The sequence below is a fragment of the Meles meles genome, chromosome 6, assembly GCF_922984935.1.
Source record: "Meles meles chromosome 6, mMelMel3.1 paternal haplotype, whole genome shotgun sequence".
In the NCBI taxonomy this organism is placed as follows: Eukaryota; Metazoa; Chordata; class Mammalia; order Carnivora; family Mustelidae; genus Meles; species Meles meles.
Genome location: NC_060071.1, coordinates 136,136,194 through 136,156,128, shown reverse-complemented (window position 1 = coordinate 136,156,128; position 19,935 = coordinate 136,136,194). Strand labels below are relative to the sequence as shown.

General features: G+C 44.0%; 2 protein-coding genes across 5 annotated transcripts in view; one reads left to right on the top strand and one right to left on the bottom strand.

Moving 5' to 3' along the window:
- The first annotated feature begins 321 nt into the window (after window positions 1–321).
- EIF2B2 (eukaryotic translation initiation factor 2B subunit beta) lies at window positions 322–7,401 on the top strand. The gene is made up of 8 exons (XM_046010221.1): window positions 322–556; window positions 674–794; window positions 924–1,072; window positions 1,937–2,100; window positions 2,725–2,820; window positions 4,232–4,369; window positions 5,411–5,477; window positions 6,716–7,401. Exons 1-8 carry the CDS (start codon window positions 394–396, stop codon window positions 6,871–6,873), a joined length of 1,056 nt encoding a protein of 351 aa, XP_045866177.1. The 5' UTR covers window positions 322–393; the 3' UTR covers window positions 6,874–7,401.
- Window positions 7,402–13,310: 5,909 nt separating this feature from the next.
- The window catches only part of MLH3 (mutL homolog 3), a 29,533-nt gene continuing 22,908 nt past the window's right edge, over window positions 13,311–19,935 (bottom strand). For all 4 annotated transcript variants that reach the window (XM_046009128.1, XM_046009132.1, XM_046009130.1 and 1 more), the window contains 4 exons: window positions 17,825–17,848; window positions 17,640–17,718; window positions 16,430–16,581; window positions 13,311–15,447 (listed from right to left, as the gene is read on the bottom strand). In XM_046009128.1, the coding sequence (XP_045865084.1) occupies window positions 15,322–15,447; window positions 16,430–16,581; window positions 17,640–17,718; window positions 17,825–17,848 (381 nt within the window). In that variant the 3' untranslated portion in view covers window positions 13,311–15,321. The remainder of the gene's footprint in view (window positions 15,448–16,429; window positions 16,582–17,639; window positions 17,719–17,824; window positions 17,849–19,935) is intronic.

The following is a 19,935-nucleotide window of genomic DNA, read 5'->3' as shown; positions in this document are numbered from 1 at the left end:
AGACCCGGGGCGGCAACTTGTGCAGCGCAGCCTCGGGTCTTGGGGGTAGGGAGGGCCCCGAGACTGGCTGTTTCCATAGCAACGAGACTAGCCACCCTCATGGTCCCTCACCGCTCACCTCTGTTCAGCGTCTGAAGAGCCCCGAAAGGCCACTTCCGGTCCTCCAGCCTCGGTGACTCGCGGTCACTCTGCGGTAACTCAGTAACTCGAACTCCTAGCTTCTGATTGGCTCGGCAGATGGAGGGGGCGGGGCGTGACGCCGAGGGGCATGGCCTGCGGTCCCTCGGACTGGCGTTTTCCTCGCGGAGCGGAAAGCGACTTCGTTTGCCCCGGAAGTGCAAGGGACGAGGTCGTACAGGTGTCTATTCCGCCGGCGAGGCGGCTCTTTTCGAGATGCCGGGAGCCGTGGCGAGGGGCTCGGAGTTGTACGAGAGCATCGAGAGTTTCGTGGAGGCCCTGAAGCGGGACGGCGGGCGGCGCAGCTCCGAGGACATGGCTCGGGAGACCCTGGGGCTGCTGCGCCGGATCATCACGGACCACCGCTGGACCAACGCAGGTAAGGCAGGTCTAGTTCTGTCGCGTTCCTCGCCACTATCTGACCCCGGTCCTCAGGCGGAGAGTCCCCCGGGCCTCATCGCGCTGGTGCCCTCTCTGTGTCTTCCTCGGTCTGCAGGGGAGCTGATGGAACTGATCCGCCGAGAAGGCCAGAGGATGACGGCTGCACAGCCCTCAGAGACCACGGTGGGCAACATGGTGCGGAGAGTGCTCAGGATCATCCGGGAGGAGTATGGAAGGTCAGGATGTGGGCCTTCTGCACAAGCCCCTCTCCCTGCTTGAAGCCTTTGGTGGAGCTGAGCAGCTCCTGTTACTTAAGTGACTACACCTCAGCCCACCCCCCTGTTTGGCTCTTGTTGCCTCCTTAGACTCCATGGACGCAGCGATGAGAGCGATCAGCAGGAGTCCTTGCACAAACTCTTGACATCCGAAGGCCTGAGCGAGGATTTCAGCTCCCCTTATGCCCAACTCCAGTCCAACATCATTGAAGCAATTAATGAGCTTCTTGTGGAACTCGGTAAGAGTCCTGATCCCTGATGGACAGGACAGGTTACAGGCAGAGGAGGGAAGAGAAGACCCGGGAAGTTGTTCATCAGCAGAGAGAGGAGCAAACCAGTCTGTGGTTCTCCGAGCTTTGTCTTCCATCCTGATTAAGAGAAAGGGTTGGAACAGGTGGCAGGGCTAAGATAGCCCTCTCTGCCTTTCCTTACAGACCAGCCCTTTGTAGACTGCAGGTCTACTGCTGCCGAGACTGTTAGGACAGAGCTTTATTTTCATTTTAAAGATGAACTCCCTAAAACCACAGATGATAGACTCTTCTTCCCTGAATTTCCTCTTGAATTTTTATATGCACGGATGTGCCACTGCCATTCCCACTGTCATTATGACCCAGGAGACCTGCGTAGATTCATTGCAGAGTTCCCCAAGGGAGGAAGAAGCTGGGTCTCTGTGTCTGGCCCTGCTACTTCCAAATTCCTCCCCTGTTTTTCTTCTGTGGCCTCCTTTTCAGGTGGGCATGTGGCGGCTACCTTTTAGAGGAGTTCTTTTAGGGGGACACTGTTTACCCCACTCTCAGCACTTTACAGTTTCCCAAATTGGACCACTTTTTGCCTGAATTCATTGTGTTCAAAATGGATTATAAGGAGCTGGTGTCACTGGGGAAGGGTTGACTGAGAACTTGGGAAGTAGAAGATCGCAGAGGAGCGGGACTTTTAAGAAAAGATGACCTTCACATTAAGTCCCTTCACTCTGTGTTACCCGTGTCTGCTATGTGGGCCGTCTGTGAGAAGGGCACCTGTCTCTTTCCATGTTTTATCACGTTTGTCTTCTGTTGTGGCACGGCAGTTTCACATTTCCCTTGCCAAACCGACTGTTCTTGCAGAAGGGACTACAGAGAATATTGCCGCCCAGGCTCTGGAGCACATCCACTCCAATGAGGTGATCATGACCATTGGCTTCTCCCGGACAGTAGAGGCCTTCCTCAAAGAGGCTGCCCGGAAGAGGAAATTCCATGTCATTGTGGCAGAATGTGCTCCTTTCTGTCAGGTAAGGGGACTGCTGGAGCTCCTAAGAAAACTGAAAAAGGAGGGACTAAAGAAGCGATAGTTGGGCTTCCATGCCACCTTCGAATTGATAAGTAAGACATTGAGAAGACAAAGGAAAGCATGAAGGGAATTTTCAAGTTGCTCATCCTTGTCATCATTCTTAAACATCGGCTTAGGAAGGTTAGGGGAAATGCTGGGTCCAAGAAAAGAAACGCATTGGTTCTCTTAGGAATCAAAAGAGTAAATTACCTTGGGGATGACTGATGCTTGGGCTGACCTCACTCAGTCCCTACATAAATAATAGGTCTCTAGAAAGGAAATATGTAAGGATGCAGGAGGTCATAAAATAATGAGCCAGGAGCTATCCTGTCAGTGCTCCTTAATTACCAAAGCAAGCAGTATTTCCAGTTTTGTGGCTGCCCTAGTGCTGCTGTGGAAAATTCAACATTTATTGGCTTCTCCTGCAGCATGCCAGAGAATACCTACCATGAGGAGAAAAAGAAATGAACTGTTGGCAGTTGTGTGTTGGCTGTGCCCAGTATCACAGAATTCTCCAGAATCCACTGGAGATGCCTTCCACTCTCGCTCACCCTCTCTCTAACGTCAGGCCTTTCTCCTATTGCAGGGTCATGAAATGGCAGTCAATTTGTCCAAAGCAGGCATTGAGACAACTGTCATGACTGATGCTGCCATTTTTGCTGTTATGTCAAGAGTCAACAAGGTGGGTGTATTTGGAGTTACGTTGAATTCAGGAAGATTATACTTCTAAAATACTGATTTTTTTTTTCTCCCTCCTATAATATCCATGAGAAGAGAAGAAAGCTTCTTGTGCCTTTTGAAAGTATACTTGTGCCTTTTTAATATATAACTGGATTTCTTCTCCCTTTATCTGTATCATTGTTCCTCATTAGAGTAGCTTCTTTTTGTTTTTGTTTTAAAGGTTTTATTTTTGGGTTTTATTTTATTTTATTTTAAATCTTTTTTTTCTTTTTTTCTTTTATTTATTTATTTGACACAGAGAGAGAGATCACAAGTAGAGCAGCAGGCAGAGAGAGAGGGGGAAGCAGGCTCCCCACGGAGCAGAGAGCCGGATGCGGGGCTCGATCCCAGGACCCTGAGACCATGACCTGAGCAAAGGCAGCGGCTTAACCCACTGAGCCACCCGGGTTTTATTTTATTTAAAGGTTTTATTTTGGGGCACCTGGGTGGCTCAGTTATTCAGTGTCTGCCTTGGGCTCGATCCTGGGATCGAGCCCCACATCGGGCTCCCTGCTCCGCAGGAAGCCTGCTTCTCCTTCTTGCACTTCCCCTGCTTGTGTTCCCTCTCTCTTGGTCTGTCTCTCCTTCCCTCTCTCTCTCTCTCTGTCAAATAAATAAATACATAAAATCCTAAAAAAAAAACAAAACAAAAATTTTATTTTTTAAAGCAATCTCTACACCCAACATGGGGCTTGGACTCATATCCCTGAGATCAAGAAATGTATGCTTTACTGACTGAGCCAGCCAGCTGCCCCAAGTAGCTTCGTTTTGGTGAAAGCATTGAAGAGAATGAAATAGGTCTAAGCTAAGTGTGACAGCTGCTAGGCATTGGGTAGAGGGTTCCTGCCTTCTGCTCAGAGAGCTTGACAGTAGTGGATGGTGACTAGTAAGGCTCTTAGCTTCTCAGGAGGTGTTGCATATAGATTCCAGAAAAGGCAGGGCTAAGAGCAAGAGATAGTGCAGCTACCTATCACATACAATATTCATTCTTTCTTTGGGAAGCCACTCTTTTTTGTTTGTTTGTTTAAAGATTTTATTTATTTATTTGACAGAGATCACAAGCAGGCGGTGTGGGAGGTGTGGAGCAGGCTCCCTGCTGAGCAGAGAGCCAGATGCGGGGCTCGATCCCAGGATCCCGGGATCATAACCTGAGCCGAAGGCAGAGGCTTAATGCACTGAGCCACCCAGGCGCCCTGGGAAGCCACTCTTGAGCTAGAACACGTGGCCCTTACCATAGAATCCCTTTTCCTCGACTAGTGTGTGACCCTCACGATGTCACAAGACTGAGGCCTGGGCATTTAGCCTCTGGTGCCCAGTGGTCCACTTAAGGCTCTATCCCTAAGATGACTCACATTTTGCTTCCTGTTCCAAAGGTGATCATTGGCACAAAGACAATCCTGGCCAACGGTGCCCTGAGAGCTGTGACAGGAACTCACACTCTAGCACTGGCAGCAAAACACCATTCCACTCCGCTCATCGTTTGTGCTCCCATGTTCAAGCTTTCCCCACAGGTATGTCTGTCTGTCTGTAGCCAACAGAGAGAAGGAAGCCAAAGGGTAGGCTTGAACTCTGGGCCTTCAACCTACTCACTCTGAGGCTTCTCTTTAGCTGCCTTTACTCAATGGATTAGACCCCTTAGACGCTGGAAAAAGCCACAGAAGTCTTGAACCAGGAAAAAATATTGAGAGTTATAACTTGTCAGCTTTGAGAAATCAAAATTATAAGGTCAGGATGGGACATTGTTAGGGAAGGCCCTTTGTTGACATTGCCACCATCACCCACCACACTGATCATTTCTGAAAATGCCAAACAAGTTGAAACGTGGAACACAGAATCGGTTTTGTCATCGTTGGAGGGACTGTCCTCTGTAGCCTGAATATAAGCAGTATTACCAAGTGAAGAGCCATTTCATTAGTGATAGAAGCTGTTTGCTCTGAAATTCCAATCTATTTGCAGGTCTCTTTTTTAAATTGAGGCGAAATTCACATAACATATAATTAACCATTTTTAAATGTACAGTTCAAGGATATTTACTACATTCACAGCACTGTGCAACTACCACTCTCTGGTTTTAAAACGTCATCATCTCAGAAAAACACCCTGTACCCATTACATACATGATTTCAGAAAAACACCCTGTACCCGTGATTCCTCCTAGGAATCACTGATCTGCTTTCTGTCTCTGGCTTTGCCTGTTTGGGATATTTCATATAAAAGAAGTCATAGAACATGTGCCTTTTGTTTCTGACTTCTTTCACATAGCATGATGTTTTCAAGGTTCGTAGCTATAGCACAGCACTTTCTGTGGCTGAATAATACTCTTTTGGGGGACGTACCGCAATTTATTTATCCGTTCACCTGTTGGTGGGCAGTTGGGTTGTTCAACCTTTTGGCTTTTGTGAATAATGCTGCTGTAAGCATTGGTGTACAAGTCTCTGTGTGGACATGCCTTTTTTTTTTTTTTTAATTTCCCTTGGGTGTATACTTAAAAGTGGAATTTGCTGGATCTCTCTCACTCCTTTTTTTTTTTTTTTAATTTTTTTCTTGTCTAGTTCCCTAATGAAGAAGATTCCTTTCACAAGTTTGTTGCTCCTGAAGAAGTCCTGCCTTTCACAGAAGGTACAGAAGAGTGTGTGTGTGTGTGTGTGGACACGCGCACACGTGTGCACATGTATATGTTTTGGTCTTTTGCTTTTGTTTTGATAGTCAGGGGATTAAATGCTGCCAGGTTGCGCTTTTTATCATAATTCTTGTGGGGACTTCTCTTTAGCATCTTTGAGTGCGGTGGGACCTCATCTAGTCCGTGTTCATTTTGTTCTGACACTCATGTGTTTGACGGTTGGGGCCGTGGTGGTTGGTCATGCAGCATCGATGGGGTGTGGCTTTGCGCATTGCTTGACACACGTGCAGCAACCCAGTGGGAAAATGTACTCATTCTCATTTGCTGTAGGGACTCATTTTGGTGACATGGCTGCCAAAGGAAGCATGCTCTAAAAGGCTTCTACTCTAAAACGTGCCTGTAACCTGGGTACCTACATGTGTTGGGGTCCCTTTGACTTCTGAAGGCAGCAGCTGTGCTCAGTGAGCCTGCCACCTCATCAACATGAGATGGCCTTAAGCGCCCTTAAACCATACCTGGGGTGCTAATTCTTAGAAGTTGAATACCTTCATCCATTTATTTACACATTTTTCAAGGATTATTTGTATCTTTTGAGTACCCACTATGTATCCAGCACTATTCTGGGTACTAAGGATATAATAAAGAACAACACAGATTGGCCCTGCTCCCACTGAGCTCACACTCAGTTGCAGCAGAAAGACAAGAATATGTCAGGTCTTTGGATATTTTGGGAAGAAAACAAATAGGTTGATGTGATGGGAAGTGGTAGGAGACTACCTTAGTGGGGGAGGGGTCTAAATGAGAGGACCTTTCAGCTGGGTCCAGAATGAATGGAGCCCACCATGTAAAGATCAAGAGTCTCCCAGGTGTTGGTGCAAAAGTCCTGAGTTGGGTCCAAGCTTAGCCAGTTGGAACAAGATGTTCATATAGCTGGAGAGCAATGAGCACGAGGGAGAGTGGGATGAATTCTGATTAGTGTAGTGCAGTGGGGGAGGGGCCAGATCTTGAAGGCTACTCTCCCAAGATGGAATTTTATTCTAAGGGCTATGGAAAGGCATTGGAGAGTTTGAAGCAGGAGTGTCATGGCGTGAAGCCATCTCTTCTGGTTTGTACTTTGCTGAGTTTCCTTTTCTTGGGGTAGCACATATGCGTGCGCTGTTGAGCCTAGAATCTGTGTGCTCATTTATTGGAGCAGGATCCTTGATTTTTATCTTTAGCATATGTGATTGCCTTTCAGGGGACATTCTGGAGAAGGTCAGCGTTCACTGCCCTGTGTTTGACTACGTTCCCCCAGAGCTCATTACCCTCTTTATCTCCAACATTGGTGGGAATGCACCTTCCTACATCTACCGCCTGATGAGTGAACTCTACCATCCTGATGATCATGTCCTATGACCACCACCCATCCTAAGCAGAAGCTGCTTAGCCAAATACAGAATGGAGAGGGACTTCAGTGTGATTGCTGAAAACATCGTCCTTGTATTGGGGAGTGAGCTGGAGTCAATCTGAAAAAACTTAATACTGTTTCCTGCCCTTTTAGTCATCCCAGAACAGGATGCACATTCAAGACCATCTCTTGCCTTTCTGATCTTACAAGGAGCAGCGGGGCTTGACCTATAAATTTTGGAATCTCTTGGGGCGCCTGGCCAGCTCATTTGGTAGAACATGTGACTCTTGATCTTGGGATTGTGGATTTGAGCCCCACGTTGGGCATAGAGTTTACTTAAAAAATTTTTTTGGTGGGGGAACCTCTTAACCTCCTAGTGACCTGGGGAGCCTAGAACTTAAGTTTCAGGAACTTAAGCTTTCTGGTTCAGTGGGGTGTTAAACGTAACACTGAAGACCTTGCTGGGATACAGGTTTTTGCTCAGAAATGGCTACCACACCTTTTCCTGGGCTGTGCCAATAAAAGCTTCTTGAAGATTCCTGAGTTAGTTTATTTATTGTTCTGCTCTGATTGAACAGTCTGAAACAGGAGCGGCAGAGCCCTTTTTGTGCTTTCAGAGGGCTGTAGTTAGAGGGAACTGGCTAAAACAGAATGCAAAAGTATTTACAGTTTCCTTCCTAATTCACTGGGAGTGGTACCAAACAACTTGTTAGTAATGTAAGACAGTGGTTCCAAAACCTTTTTGATCGTCAGAATCATCTGGGAGCTTAAAAAAATGTGCCATCTTGGGTTCTATCCCAGACCCATTTTATCTGATCTTTGGAATGGCACCTGGGAATCTGCTTAAAGCAAGTGAGACACACTGTGGAACATTATGTATACACTGCAGTACAGGTTTCAAAAGGGTGGCTTAAGGGCAGTGTTTGGATTAAAAACGATTTGTCTTGTTCACTCTGTATTTAATTTAGTTACCAATATTTAAAAATGCAAAAAAAAAAAAAAAAGAAAAAGAAAAATGTGGAGGTTGCACATTAAACAAATTCAGATTTCTTGCTTGCCTTGAAAATAAGCTTTGGCAATTCTGGGCGCAGTTTCCAAAGTAGTAGCAGCTGGCTGTAGCTGGGCAGCTTCTGACTCCATTAAATGGAAAAACTTTTCTGCAGTCCCTCCCATTTAACTCATTTACATTACCTGCCTAACCCCCATAGGCATTTGCTTTGTGAACCTTGTGTTAAAAAGAATGGGACAGGGGCACCTGGGTGGCTCAGTGGGTTAAAGCCACTGCCTTCGGCTTAGGTCACGATCCCAGGTCCTGGGATCAAGCCCTGCATCGGGCTCTGTGCTCGACAGGGAGCCTGCTTCCTCCTCTCTCTCTGCCTGCCTCTCTGCCTACTTGTGATCTCTGTCTGTCAAGTCAATAAGTAAAATTTTTATTAAAAAAAAAAAGGGGACAGATTTGTAAGGAGGTCCTTTTAATACTGTTAACTAAAAATAAGCTAGGAAAAAGTCAAGCTGCAAAGCCTTATGTATAATATGACTTTTACTTCATTAAAACAAAACTGTGTACATGCAGTAGGATAAAAGTCTGAAAGAAGGGGTTCCTGGGTGTCTCAGTTGATTGAGCATCCAACTCTTGATTTAGGTTCAGGTTGTGATCTCTGGGTCCTGGGATTGAGCCCAGCATCAGGCTTCCTGCTCAGCAAGGAGTCTGCTTCTCTCTCCCTCTGCCCCTCCCCACAGCTCGCTCTCCCTCTCAAATAAGTAAAATCTTTTTAAAAAAGGAAAAAAAGTCTCCCCAGGTAATCCAGAGGATCTGCCATGTTTGGGAACCACTGGTCCAGGGCAGAGATCCAAGGCAGACAAGTATGCTGAGGAACCCCCGGGATGCTGGTCACAGGCCAGCTTCCCAGCTCCTGCGGCATCCTCTGTGGGGTGGAGGGAGGGAGCACCAGGAGTCTGCCTGTTTAATGAGGACCCCAAGGGATTTTAACAGGTGATTTGATAATCACACTTTGGTAAATAATGGCCAGAGGCAGGCTATGAGGGAAAGGTCTCTACTCATTGACCTTAACTTGAGGTATATCTTTGCCTAAAGGCCTTTGTCTTCCCTGAAAGAGGGTAAAAACGAGATTGAAGAGGGTCAGTCTGAAAGACAGACCTAAAGGCTCTATGACTCAGAAGAGTCTGACTCACTCAGGCCTCAGTCTGTCAATTATTTCTTAAAGCATCTAAGACCCTGCGCTTTCTCAGTGAGGTGGCTTCTAGCTACCAATTATGAGCAATTGTCTCCTCTGAAGGCACCAATCCTAACAGCAATTCACTTGGGTACAACTGTGTGGTCTGGAGTAAAAGCAACAGTGAGTCAAGGAACTTAAATCTGTTTCTGGCTCCAAAAATGCTTTATGATACTTGTCCTTTGTGCATCTTAGTCTCTGGATCTAAAATTAGCGCCCACATTCTTCCCAGGCATAAGTGAGATGGATGAAGGTTACAAGGGTAGAGACTGTCTTGTTTTGGTCAACTCTTAAAGTTTCTGGGACAGAAGAATACACCAATGTGTATTCTTTAAGCTCTTTAGGACCTCAATTAAGCAAATCCCACAAAGCTATTTATAGGCCTCATTTTTCTATTTCCCTCTCTCCCTTTTCCTGTTTGAGGAAGAGTAAATATTGGAACCCGAGAGCCTGATCTGAACAGGGAGAGACAGGGGTTCCGTGTTAACTTCCTACGTGTTGGCCTTTGTGCCTGCCTCCTGCCCCTGCTTTTGCAGGCGGAACCCGGAAACTAAGGTCAAAAACTTGTACCTTTAGCTTGAGAATTAATAGAAAGAGGACTCCATGGATGTAAAAGTCCTCCTGAATACGCTAAATAAACCAAGTTAGAGAGTTACTCAATACAGTTTGTAAAGACACTTTTCCCACGGTTTATATCTTCCAGTTTGGGCGGAGGGCAAGAAAGGCACAATTCTTGGAACTCAAATAAGGAACAGAAATTCCTAATTTAGTCTCAGAAGAGAAGTCTTTGAAAATACTCCACCAAGGAAAACTTCAGCGTAAAATGATACCTCAAAGAAATACATGCTAGTACCCGTAGGATCATACGTTTCACAGATGTGCTTCGAAACCATTTCTCAAAGCAATCCGTCGTATCAGTCTTCGGGGTAATGAAGGCTGCCAGTCCCACAGTTCCATCATCGAGCTACGTGACTATAACACCACATATGTAGAACTCAGCACATCAGAACCATTTTGACATAAAGATAGTACCAGATAGTGACGTAATTACTATAAAGGCCCCATACTATCCACCTGTGCTCGCAAAACTCCTTCTGCAGGCACGCACCTCTTTTGGACACAAAGGAGCTATTCTGAAATGTGGTTTGGAAGTGTTTTATATCTGGCCTACTTTGCTTTGAATTATTCTTTCACTCACCAAACAGCTGTTCCAGGTTATTGTGCAATGGCTAAGCAATTATTAATAAAGAGCTTATAGTCTAAGCTTTCAGTCTTCTTCTGCACGACACTCACACAATGGAGGGCCGCCTTTGAGCCTAACCACATTTAGAACTGTGATTGCCTGATGTTTATATTAAATACTGAGCTGAAGAGAAGGAGCCTTTCAGGAGTGTTTTTTCAGGCCTGTTACATTTAGAATTAAGACCTGTCTTGAGAAGGAGGAAGCTACTTGAAACCTTGACAAGATTCCTAAAATTCATAATTTATATGTAAAATTCTGTGGTTTACTCTAAAAGAGGCACAACAAAGTACCATGAATAAAGGCTACACTAATAGCAGTAGCGAACTCCGAACCATCTTTTTTTTTCTTTGGGGGGTGGGGAGGTGGATAGGGGACCACCACGGCATACTCCTTGCTTTTGCAGTAAATAAGATTAAGTTGTTTAGTCGGGCCAGTTGTAAGAGTAAAGTTGGACCAAATCTAGCTTCTTCACACTGCTGCTGGAGTCACGCTAGCTTGCAGGCTCCACAGACACTCAAATCCCCTGGACCGGGATCAGGTTGCCTGCATTTTATCAGATGTTTCCGAGCATGGAGTGCTCTATGACAAACGGGAAGGGGGTGAAAATGATCCAACGGTCTGAAAAATCCTAAGCCAGGGAAGAGCCTCTTTTTTCTTTATATCCCCACAAATTCTGATACATTTAGAAGGGACCTACACATCTAGTTACTGAATGATAAGTGGAGAAGAGAAGGAAGGGTTTAATTGGCAAAGATCGTCTAGATTTTCGGTTCCCCAAACTTCCTTCTCTTCTGAGTCCACTTTGCTGCTGTCTTCCTGTCGACATGAGAAAGGGAGAAAGGGCATGAGAGATAATGGCAAACATAGTGAGCGGTCAGTTCGCTAACCTGCTTGTGTAAAGGTTTTCCTAGAACGGGGTGGCACTTCAGGTAGAGGACTGGAAGAGTCTGGCTCTTTGTGCCAGAAACTGCTCTTCCCGCTTCGTTCGGATATGCCGACGGATATGCCACTGCGGGCTCCCTCTTGAGGCTTCAGCCCAGCATGGTTGTCAGTGCTCTCTAGGAACTGATGGGCTGCATCTGTTCTCACCGCACATGGCTCCCTCAGCCCCCTAACACATTTCTAGAACTCAGTCTTGGGCCCCCTTCCTGCTCCGCCCCTGTTTTGGCTGCCTTGTTTTTCTTTTTCACTGTTAGGTTCTGATCCATGTGTTCATTTGTGTCTGACCTTTTCTTTCCTTGATCTGATACGTGATTGCTAGAACATCCCCATTCTCAACTGTTCATGGAGTTCCAGATCCCCAGCTAGGTTCTGGATCTTTACCTAGCCTTCTCCCCAGTCCCTCCCCTCCCTTCTAGCCTACACTCTAAGCTTTGCCTTAAGCTTTTCCTATACTAGCTCTTTCTACCATCTAGAGCCTTAATTTCTTTCTTTCTTTTTTTTTTTTTAAAGATTTTATTCATTTACTTGACAGACAGAGATCACAAGCAGGCAGAGAGGCAGGCAGAGAGAGAGGAAGGGAAGCAGGCTCCACGTTGAGCAGAGAGCCCGATGCGGGGCTCGATCCCAGGACCCTGAGATCATGACCTGAGCTGAAGGCAGAGGCCTTAACCCACCGAGCCACCCAGGTGCCCCTAGAGCCTTAATTTCTGACAGAACCATCATCTCCTCTTATCCCAGTAAAAGCGACATAGCTGGAACTCAGTGACCCCTAAGCCTGGAGGAAGTTACCGCGTTCAATCATCAGTTTCCTTGTCTTCTCCCTGACTAAAGTTAAGATTTCTGCAGGCATGTACCCTTATTGCTCAAAAAAACTGTGATGAAGGGTGGCTGGGTGGCTCGGTGGGTTAAGGCCTCTGCCTTTGGCTCAGGTCATGGTCCCAGGGTCCTGGGATTGAGTCCCGCATGAGGCTCTCTGCTCAGCAGGAAGCCTGCTTCCTCCTCTCTCTCTGCCTGCCTCTCTGCCTACTTGTGGTCTCTGTCAAATAAATAAATAAAATCTTTAAAAAAAACAAAAACTGTGATGAATGTTCCCAAAAAAGGAACCCTGGAGGGCGGCTTCATTGCACACGGCATCTGTCAAGTTTTACTCTGAAGTTAATGAAGTCTCCACCAGCCAGAGTCTAACAAAGTTGAAGTTGACAAACTGGTTAAGTCCCTCACAAATTAGAAATAAACGGGCAGCATGGGTTAACAATGGGAAGGAGTGTGCCACGTGAAGCCACATAGATCCGGTTCTGAATTCTGACTCTCTTAAAAGGGGAAACTTCTCTGAGGCTTAGTAGTCTCATTGTAAGAGGACACTAGCTTGCTAACGGAATTGTTGTAAAGACTAGAAATAATGTACACAAAGTTGGGTATATAGTATGCCTTAATAAATGATAACATTCTTGTTAGTGGAGCCAGAAAACTTGTTTACCATTCTCAGCTTTACTACTTAGTACCTGTGTGATCTTAAATAAATCACTTCATAAAGTGAGAAGTAGAACACCATCTCATCTCATGGGTTGCCAAGAAATTCAAATGACGTATGCAAAAATTATTTTATAAACCTTAAAGTACCATGATAATGATTACTATCATGTGTTAGAAAATTAAATATAGGGGCGCCTGGGTGGCTCAGTGGGTTAAAGCCTCTGCCTTTGGCCAGGTCATGATCCCGGGGTTCTGGGATTGAGCCCCGCACCAGGCTCTCTGCTCAGCGGGGAGCCTGCTTCCTCCTCTCTCTCTCTGCCTGCTTCTCTGCCTGCTTGTGATCTCTGTCAAGTAAATAAATAAAATCTTAAAAAAAAAAAAAAAGAAAATTAAATATATCTTTGCTCTATGGCAGGTAAGTTAAAAACAGAACAGGGGCACCTGGGTGGCTCAGTCATTAAGCATCTGCCTTCAGCTCAGGTCACAATCCCAGGGTCCTGGGATCGAGACCTGCATCGGGCTCCCTGCTTGGTGGGAAGCCTGCCTCTCCCTCTCCCATTCCCCCTGCTTGTGTTCCCTCTCTCAGTATATCTCTCTGTCAAATAAATAAATAAAAATTAAAACAAAAAGAAAGAACAAAATTCTAAAAGGCAACAAAAGTAATGTTAGATATTTTTGGCTAATAGGTTGGTTTTATGCTGATGTATGCAACTGAGTTTATAAATTATTAAAATAGGGTAATTATCTCTTCCATTACTTGAGTCAGGCTAGCCAGGAAGACTGGTTACATAATTTATGGATAACTTTTTCTAATCCTCTGCTATTCTGAAAAAACAAAAACAAAAACAAAAACGTGGTTTGGGATTATAGCAAAACATTTTGAAACTGCACACCATCATCCTAATATAAGAGGTATCGTAATACTTATTTTAATACCACACATTGGTTGAACCCAAAAAAGTGTTTAAACTCCCAGGACAGCTGGCCTCTGTATAGCTCTGGAGAGTGGAGGCTGAGGTCCCAAGGCCACAGCACCCCACTGGGCCTGGAGGCAGAGTCCCTGAGAGCCTTGCAAATCCCCTGAAAACACCCTCCTTTCTAAGGTCATGTCTCCCAGTCTATGAAACCGTTTATATGTATTTAGAAGAACAAAGACCATTTTTAGACAGTGGTGCCTATTCTTCAGGGTTCCGATTACGTAATTCTACAAGGATCCCCTTGAAAACCAGTGAAGGCTTTTCCTGAACCTTCTCTGAGACACACACTAATGAATGCAATACTTCATTGCTCCTGTAAGATTCACTGCAGGGCTACTGGTGAACAAACTTTTCTTCCATGAGCACAAATTTGTTTCCTGTATTAAAAATGAGAAAAATCATTCCATTGGTACAAAGGCCAATTTAAGCAAGCTGCAAAATACAAAAGTGGAAATTCTCACTGCAACGACCTTCTCATTGTACAGTATCCCAGTTGCAATAAACATTGCCAGCTAGTTTTGTGCTTTTCTTTTTGTCCTTCTACAAGGCTTTAGTCTACTGAATCTTATTAACCAGAAATCAAACCTTTTAAAAAGGCAGAGGAAATACAGCTTAAGGGTGGCATAACAAGCATTTGTGCAAAGATCAGTTCTGGTCCTAAGTGAAATTATGAGGTCATTAGATAGGCATACTGTAATAAAACTGAGATAGGACTTGAAAGGGACCAAAAGAACCACTGTCTCCTGAAAAAATGCAAAGAACATACCCAATTAGGTTGAAAGAATGAATGCTGCATTTTGATATGAAAATTGCTTTCACATAAAGAGATATTTTTTAAAATACCCACAAAAAATCATATTTTAAAAAACAAGTTCATAGTACTCTCACCATTTTACCAATTGGGATATAAACAGTATCAGACTCTGAATGAGATTTTAAAGAGGCAATAAGACAAAAAATCAGGACAGGACTTCAAATTTTCTCTACTCTATCCTTGTCCTTGTTTCTCTCTACCAATAGTTTTTAATCCCTAAAATAATCTAACTATAGGCCTAATGGAAGACTGCAGGGGATGTTTTTATTGAGTGTAGAGAAGCTGTTTAAGTCTGAGATTTAGAATGTAAAGCCAGCAGCAGCAGGAAGTGAAGAAGATTGGGAGGAAGGCGGGGACCAATGGAGCGTGGCTATGGGCTGTGTAGGAAGGCAGACTCGATCCTGGGGAGTTCAACATCAGGCAAATCACATCAATGCCAACTGTGAGGCTGGAAAAATTACAAAACAGAACCAAACCGCTTTACCCCCCACCAAAAAAAAAAAAAAAACCCCACAAATGAACCAATTAATCATGAAATTTTATCTTTAAATAAGTTATAAAAAGTAGATATTATAGAGCAACCGCCTGTGTCCAGGGCTGCAGATGAACTAACTGGCTTTAGCTGGAGGGCTCATCTACTCAAGACTGGCCCGTCATGTTGCCTGGGGGCACCGGCCAACTCAGGCCTCTGCGGGTACCTACAGCTCATGCTCTCTGCTCAGAGGCATAGAGTTAGCATCCCTTTGGTTCCTTATAGATAAATAGTTCTGTTCTCACGGTGGCTCACAAGGAGGCATGGATGCCTCCAGGCTTTGCCTTGCATCATCACATCTTTCTGCTTTTCCAAAGAGGTGCCAGGCCTGGGCCATTTTGCGAAGTTTAGCGAGATTGGGTTTAATCTGTGGGAAGAAACAGAATAACTCCCATATGTATCACAAAGAGCCAAGGAGCATATAAAAATTTCTTAATTATGGTTATTCCAATCTGTTTAGAATTCTAATTTCTGGATTCAGAAAAGAGGAGAGATTTCCTTAGGATAAGTGGGACTACAAACTCTAACTAGATTCTCATCTCTTCAGGAATGAGGACAAAACCTTTTTTCATTGTTATGTGAAACAGTAAGTTTAATGGAGTAGAGTCTACTGGATGTATCAGAAAACAAAAGTACCAGAAAACTCCACGTAAGGAAGATTCTCTAGCCCTTACAAGAGAGGCAAGCAAAAGAAGAGATTTTGGAAAGCAGCAACATGGACATTCCTATTATGCTCTCATGTTCTGTTTCATTTAAGATTATAGCGAGAACAGAAAATGTTCTTTAATTTAAACCACTCTGGGGCTTTATTGTATTACCCACATCATTGTTCCTGGGTTGTTGAGTAATCAAGGCCAAACCATAATGTGAAAATCTCCTAAGCTTGGTTTCCTGTCTAATGATCCCCAAATCATAACTCTAGAGATCCTCAGAGATGGCTACCGTTTCCAGCAAGGGCCCCACTTATAGCACGTACCATCAAGCAAATGGCTGTTTATAGACTGTATTTGCTAGCAGGGGATTTGCTGTATTTCTACCAACTTTCTGGAGCCCCACAGCGAACTTCTACATCTTATCAAACTGAGAGCCAGGAGACAACAGATGTTCAGGGTCTTATAAAATACAAAGGCATCTTGTGTGTAATCTGACAGTGTAGCCTAGTATCTGTGTTGAATTTGAAGTAGAAGATGAAATGGTGAGATTGTATATAAATAAACTTTCAATGCATACTTTATAAAACTCTTTGTATTTTGGAAAGGATTAAGGTAGATTACATTTGACTAATAGGAGCTAGACCAGAAAGAGGAGATAAACTTTGCTCCCTCCTCTCCTGTCGGTCATCACTGTACCTGTCTTTCCTGTTCCAAGTGCTCTATGTCAGCCAGGGGCAGCATAGAAGGCCTCCCATGAGCACACTGGAATGGCAGCTGGCACCGGGACAGGCCTTCAATAAGGCGACAGCTCTCCTCTGGGCTCAGCCCATCATTAAACTTAATGGCCCCTAAACGAAAGACAGAAACAAGAAGGTTATGATGTGTATAGTGGGAAACCAATCCTGACCCTGGGCCAGAGCCAAATATCTGGGAAAGTAAAAGGTTTCTTAGGCTTTTTCATGTGACTTTAAGACTGCCTGAAATTGGCACTTACTGACTGTGGATGAAACTAAGGCTTCAGGACCAACCTATGTCTCTTTAGCTTTTCCCTATGGAATCATTGTCTTTCTAATCCCTCTAGGAGGCATTCCTTAACTTGTTAGGCTTTTGCTTTCTGAGTTTTCCTCAAGAGGCAAGGGCAGTATTTTTACAGGCTGTGAAATCGAGGTCATCTTTTAGCCAATCTATCACCAAGATCTCTGATTATTCCCTACAATATCCATTTTATTTGCTTCTTTCTATTTCCATAATCATCTTCCTGATCTAAACTCTCATGTGGTCAGAACCTCCCTTTATGCGTACATTAATTCTCTCGGTCAACAAATACTTCTAAGTATATACATTGTAGCAGGACCTCTGCCAGGCAGTGAATGAGATGGTCTCTGCCCTCACAGGCTTATGATCTAATAGGTCTAACAGGTAAGAGACAAACATTAAACAAATAATTATACAATAGTCATAAATTTTTTTGTAGGCCTCGATCTTCCTTACCAGCCTAATTTCTTGGTGTCCTTGGTATTCTCTGCTGTTCCTCATATAACTAGTCTGTTTCTGCCTTTCAGTCTGTGCATGGGCTATTTCTTCCTCTTGCGGTAAACTTTCCTTTCTATCCTAGGAATCCACGTCCCTCAGCTCATTCAAAGCTTGACTCAAAATCCATCTCCTCCATGAGTTACTCCTCTACACATATATGTCAGTCAGAATTATGGTCAAATGTATGTGTTGGTATTTTGCTTTGTGAAAGCAATTTTTTAGTGTTCACTTTTAGTGTATACACTTTCTTGATCCAAACTGTACCCTCCAAGAAGTGAGTAGTAACTGTGCCTTCTACTTCTTTCCTAACGGTCATACCCCTGCCAGTGCTTAGCATACAGAAGCACTCACTAGCTGGCGTGCTGAATCTTACCGTGGCAGGCTTGGGATGCCAACACCTTCTGGACAGTTAGTGGCAAAGTCCCTTGGATGGCTCCTGTGGTCTGAAGTAGCTAATGCATAAACACATTCTTCATTAATGGGAAAGGGAAAATGGGACAACAGAGCCTTTGTGTGTAGGGTCTCTGTGTGAAACCCCGAAATAAGAGAAAGGCTTACCTCTACTTGTTCTCGAATAAATTCCTACAAAGCAGAAAGGAAAATAGGCATTACTCTGTTTTAATTGTCTTTTTATATCCTTTTATAGTTTAAAAATACACCCCCTAAAGAAGAGAGTTCCAACAGTATAGCACTTAGGTGCAAATAATTTTTTTGTTGTGAGGCACTTCGAATCAGAAAATACCAAGACAATTTAATAGAACTCCTACTGACTAGAGAATATATTTAGCTACTGAAACCTCCTCCAGAGATAGCTCATAACTCAGGAGGTTATGTAACTGCTGAGAGCAGCCTTGATGATTCAACTGAGTCTTAAGTATCAGGGAGACTTCTCACTAAGAGGCTGTTTGTATTCATGATCTTAGCCAAAACAAGTGTAATATTACACACAAACGGGATAAATACACCATGGTCATCAACACAACTGGGCACTGAGTCTGACACGCACTTAGCTATATCGTGAACATAAGCAGTCACTTCAGTTCCCACAGGCATCTTTTTTTTTTTTTTTTTTTTTTTACAATTCCCTTCAGGTCAAAAAGCTTATTTTCTGAGGCAATTTGTTCAGAAGTTTCTCCCCACTAGCATACCTCTGTCCCTTGGGTAGCCTTTTCAGTAGTTACCCCTGCAGCTGTTAATATTTACAAAAGGACTTCAAAGAAATGTAAAGCAGACACTATTTTTCATGCTACCAATCTGTTTAACCTCTAGTGATTAAAAACTCTTCTGAGATAAGGCAGATTTAATAATTTCTTTGAGAAAACATAAGATTTTTTCACTCTTAGAACTGGTGATGTGTATAAATCACCTTCCTAAGAGTACAACATGAGAGATCTTAAATCAGACTCAGAAAATTCTCCCCCTTTCCTCATATGCACTCTAGTCCACCATGCTCATAAATAAGCACGGTTAGCAAGAGCTAGGGGGTAGATACCATGTACTTTTCAAAAGCCATGTACTTCTCCAAACAAACCTACACAGAAAGTCATCTCATAATACCTGACCCACTAACAGAGCTCAATGTGGACAGTGATCAAACCTAACCTCTTCACCGTTCTCTCTTGTGCTTGTTCATCTGGGACTTGTGAAATACCATTTTTTAAGCCTGATAAGGGGGAGACAGATCATATTCTCTGTTCATTTCACATTTCAGTAGTTCAATTAATGCTAGATAATTTAAATAATATTTTGAAAAGCTCATTCATCAGGCTAGAGGACAGAACTTGAGAGAAAATACTCATGAGGGGTGCCCGGGTGGCTCAGTGTTGAGCCTCTGCCTTCGGCTCAGGTCATGATCTCAGGGTTCTGAGATCGAGCCCCGCATCAGGTTCTCTGCTCAGCGGGGAGCCTGCTTCTCCCTCTCTCTCTGCCTTCCTCTCTGCCAACTTGTGATCTCTCTCTCTCTCTCTGTCAAATAAATAAATAAAACCTATTTTTTAAAAAAAAAAGAAAGAAAATACTCATGAGCTTTCAACTGTTGAGATCCAAGTAGCTATCTCCTTTTTAAGCCACCAAAACTGTTCCAGCTTCTTCCAGAATCAACAAAATCTTTCCTGATCAGTGTGACTTAACATAATCAAGATTTTCTGAAGCCATAAGTTTTATTTCAATTTGAAGTAAACTGCTTACCAGTAGTCTTTGAAGTCACGTTGGGAAAAGTTTTTATTATAATTTTCTGGTTAAATACTTAGGAATTGAATTACAATAAAAGATTCTAACAGATCCTATCTTTTGGATTTAAGACAGTTAGGAGGAGCAGCCTGGGAGAACAAGGCTGTGTTGGGAGACCGAGCACTGAGGAAAGCAAAGCAAAGGTTGTCTGATCAAAGGGCAATTTTGGAAGGGCTAAACTCATGGTAATCCAAAAGCTGGTGCTATTAACTGCCTCTTCCTCTCAAATGTCTTCTCACCCTTAGCCTACAGACATGCATAAGTCTCTTCCATCTGAAAACAATCAAAAATCTTTCCTCAACCCTGTGTCCTGACCTACACTTCAGACCACTCCTAACCTTTAGCTATCACCCTCTCTCTCTTCTCCTGAATGTGGCCAAAGATGTTGAAAGAGCGGTCTACTCAGTTCCACCTCCTCTCCCTCCGCTCCCTCCTGGACC

Excerpts from the sequence above, each read along its gene's own strand:
- EIF2B2 (XM_046010221.1), top strand. The coding sequence starts at position 394 with ATGCCGGGAGCCGTGGCGAGGGGCTCGGAGTTGTACGAGAGCATCGAG. Across the intron at positions 2,101-2,724 it reads AATGTGCTCCTTTCTGTCAG|GGTCATGAAATGGCAGTCAA; the intron begins GTAAGGGGACTG and ends CTCCTATTGCAG. Across the intron at positions 4,370-5,410 it reads TGTTCAAGCTTTCCCCACAG|TTCCCTAATGAAGAAGATTC; the intron begins GTATGTCTGTCT and ends TTTCTTGTCTAG.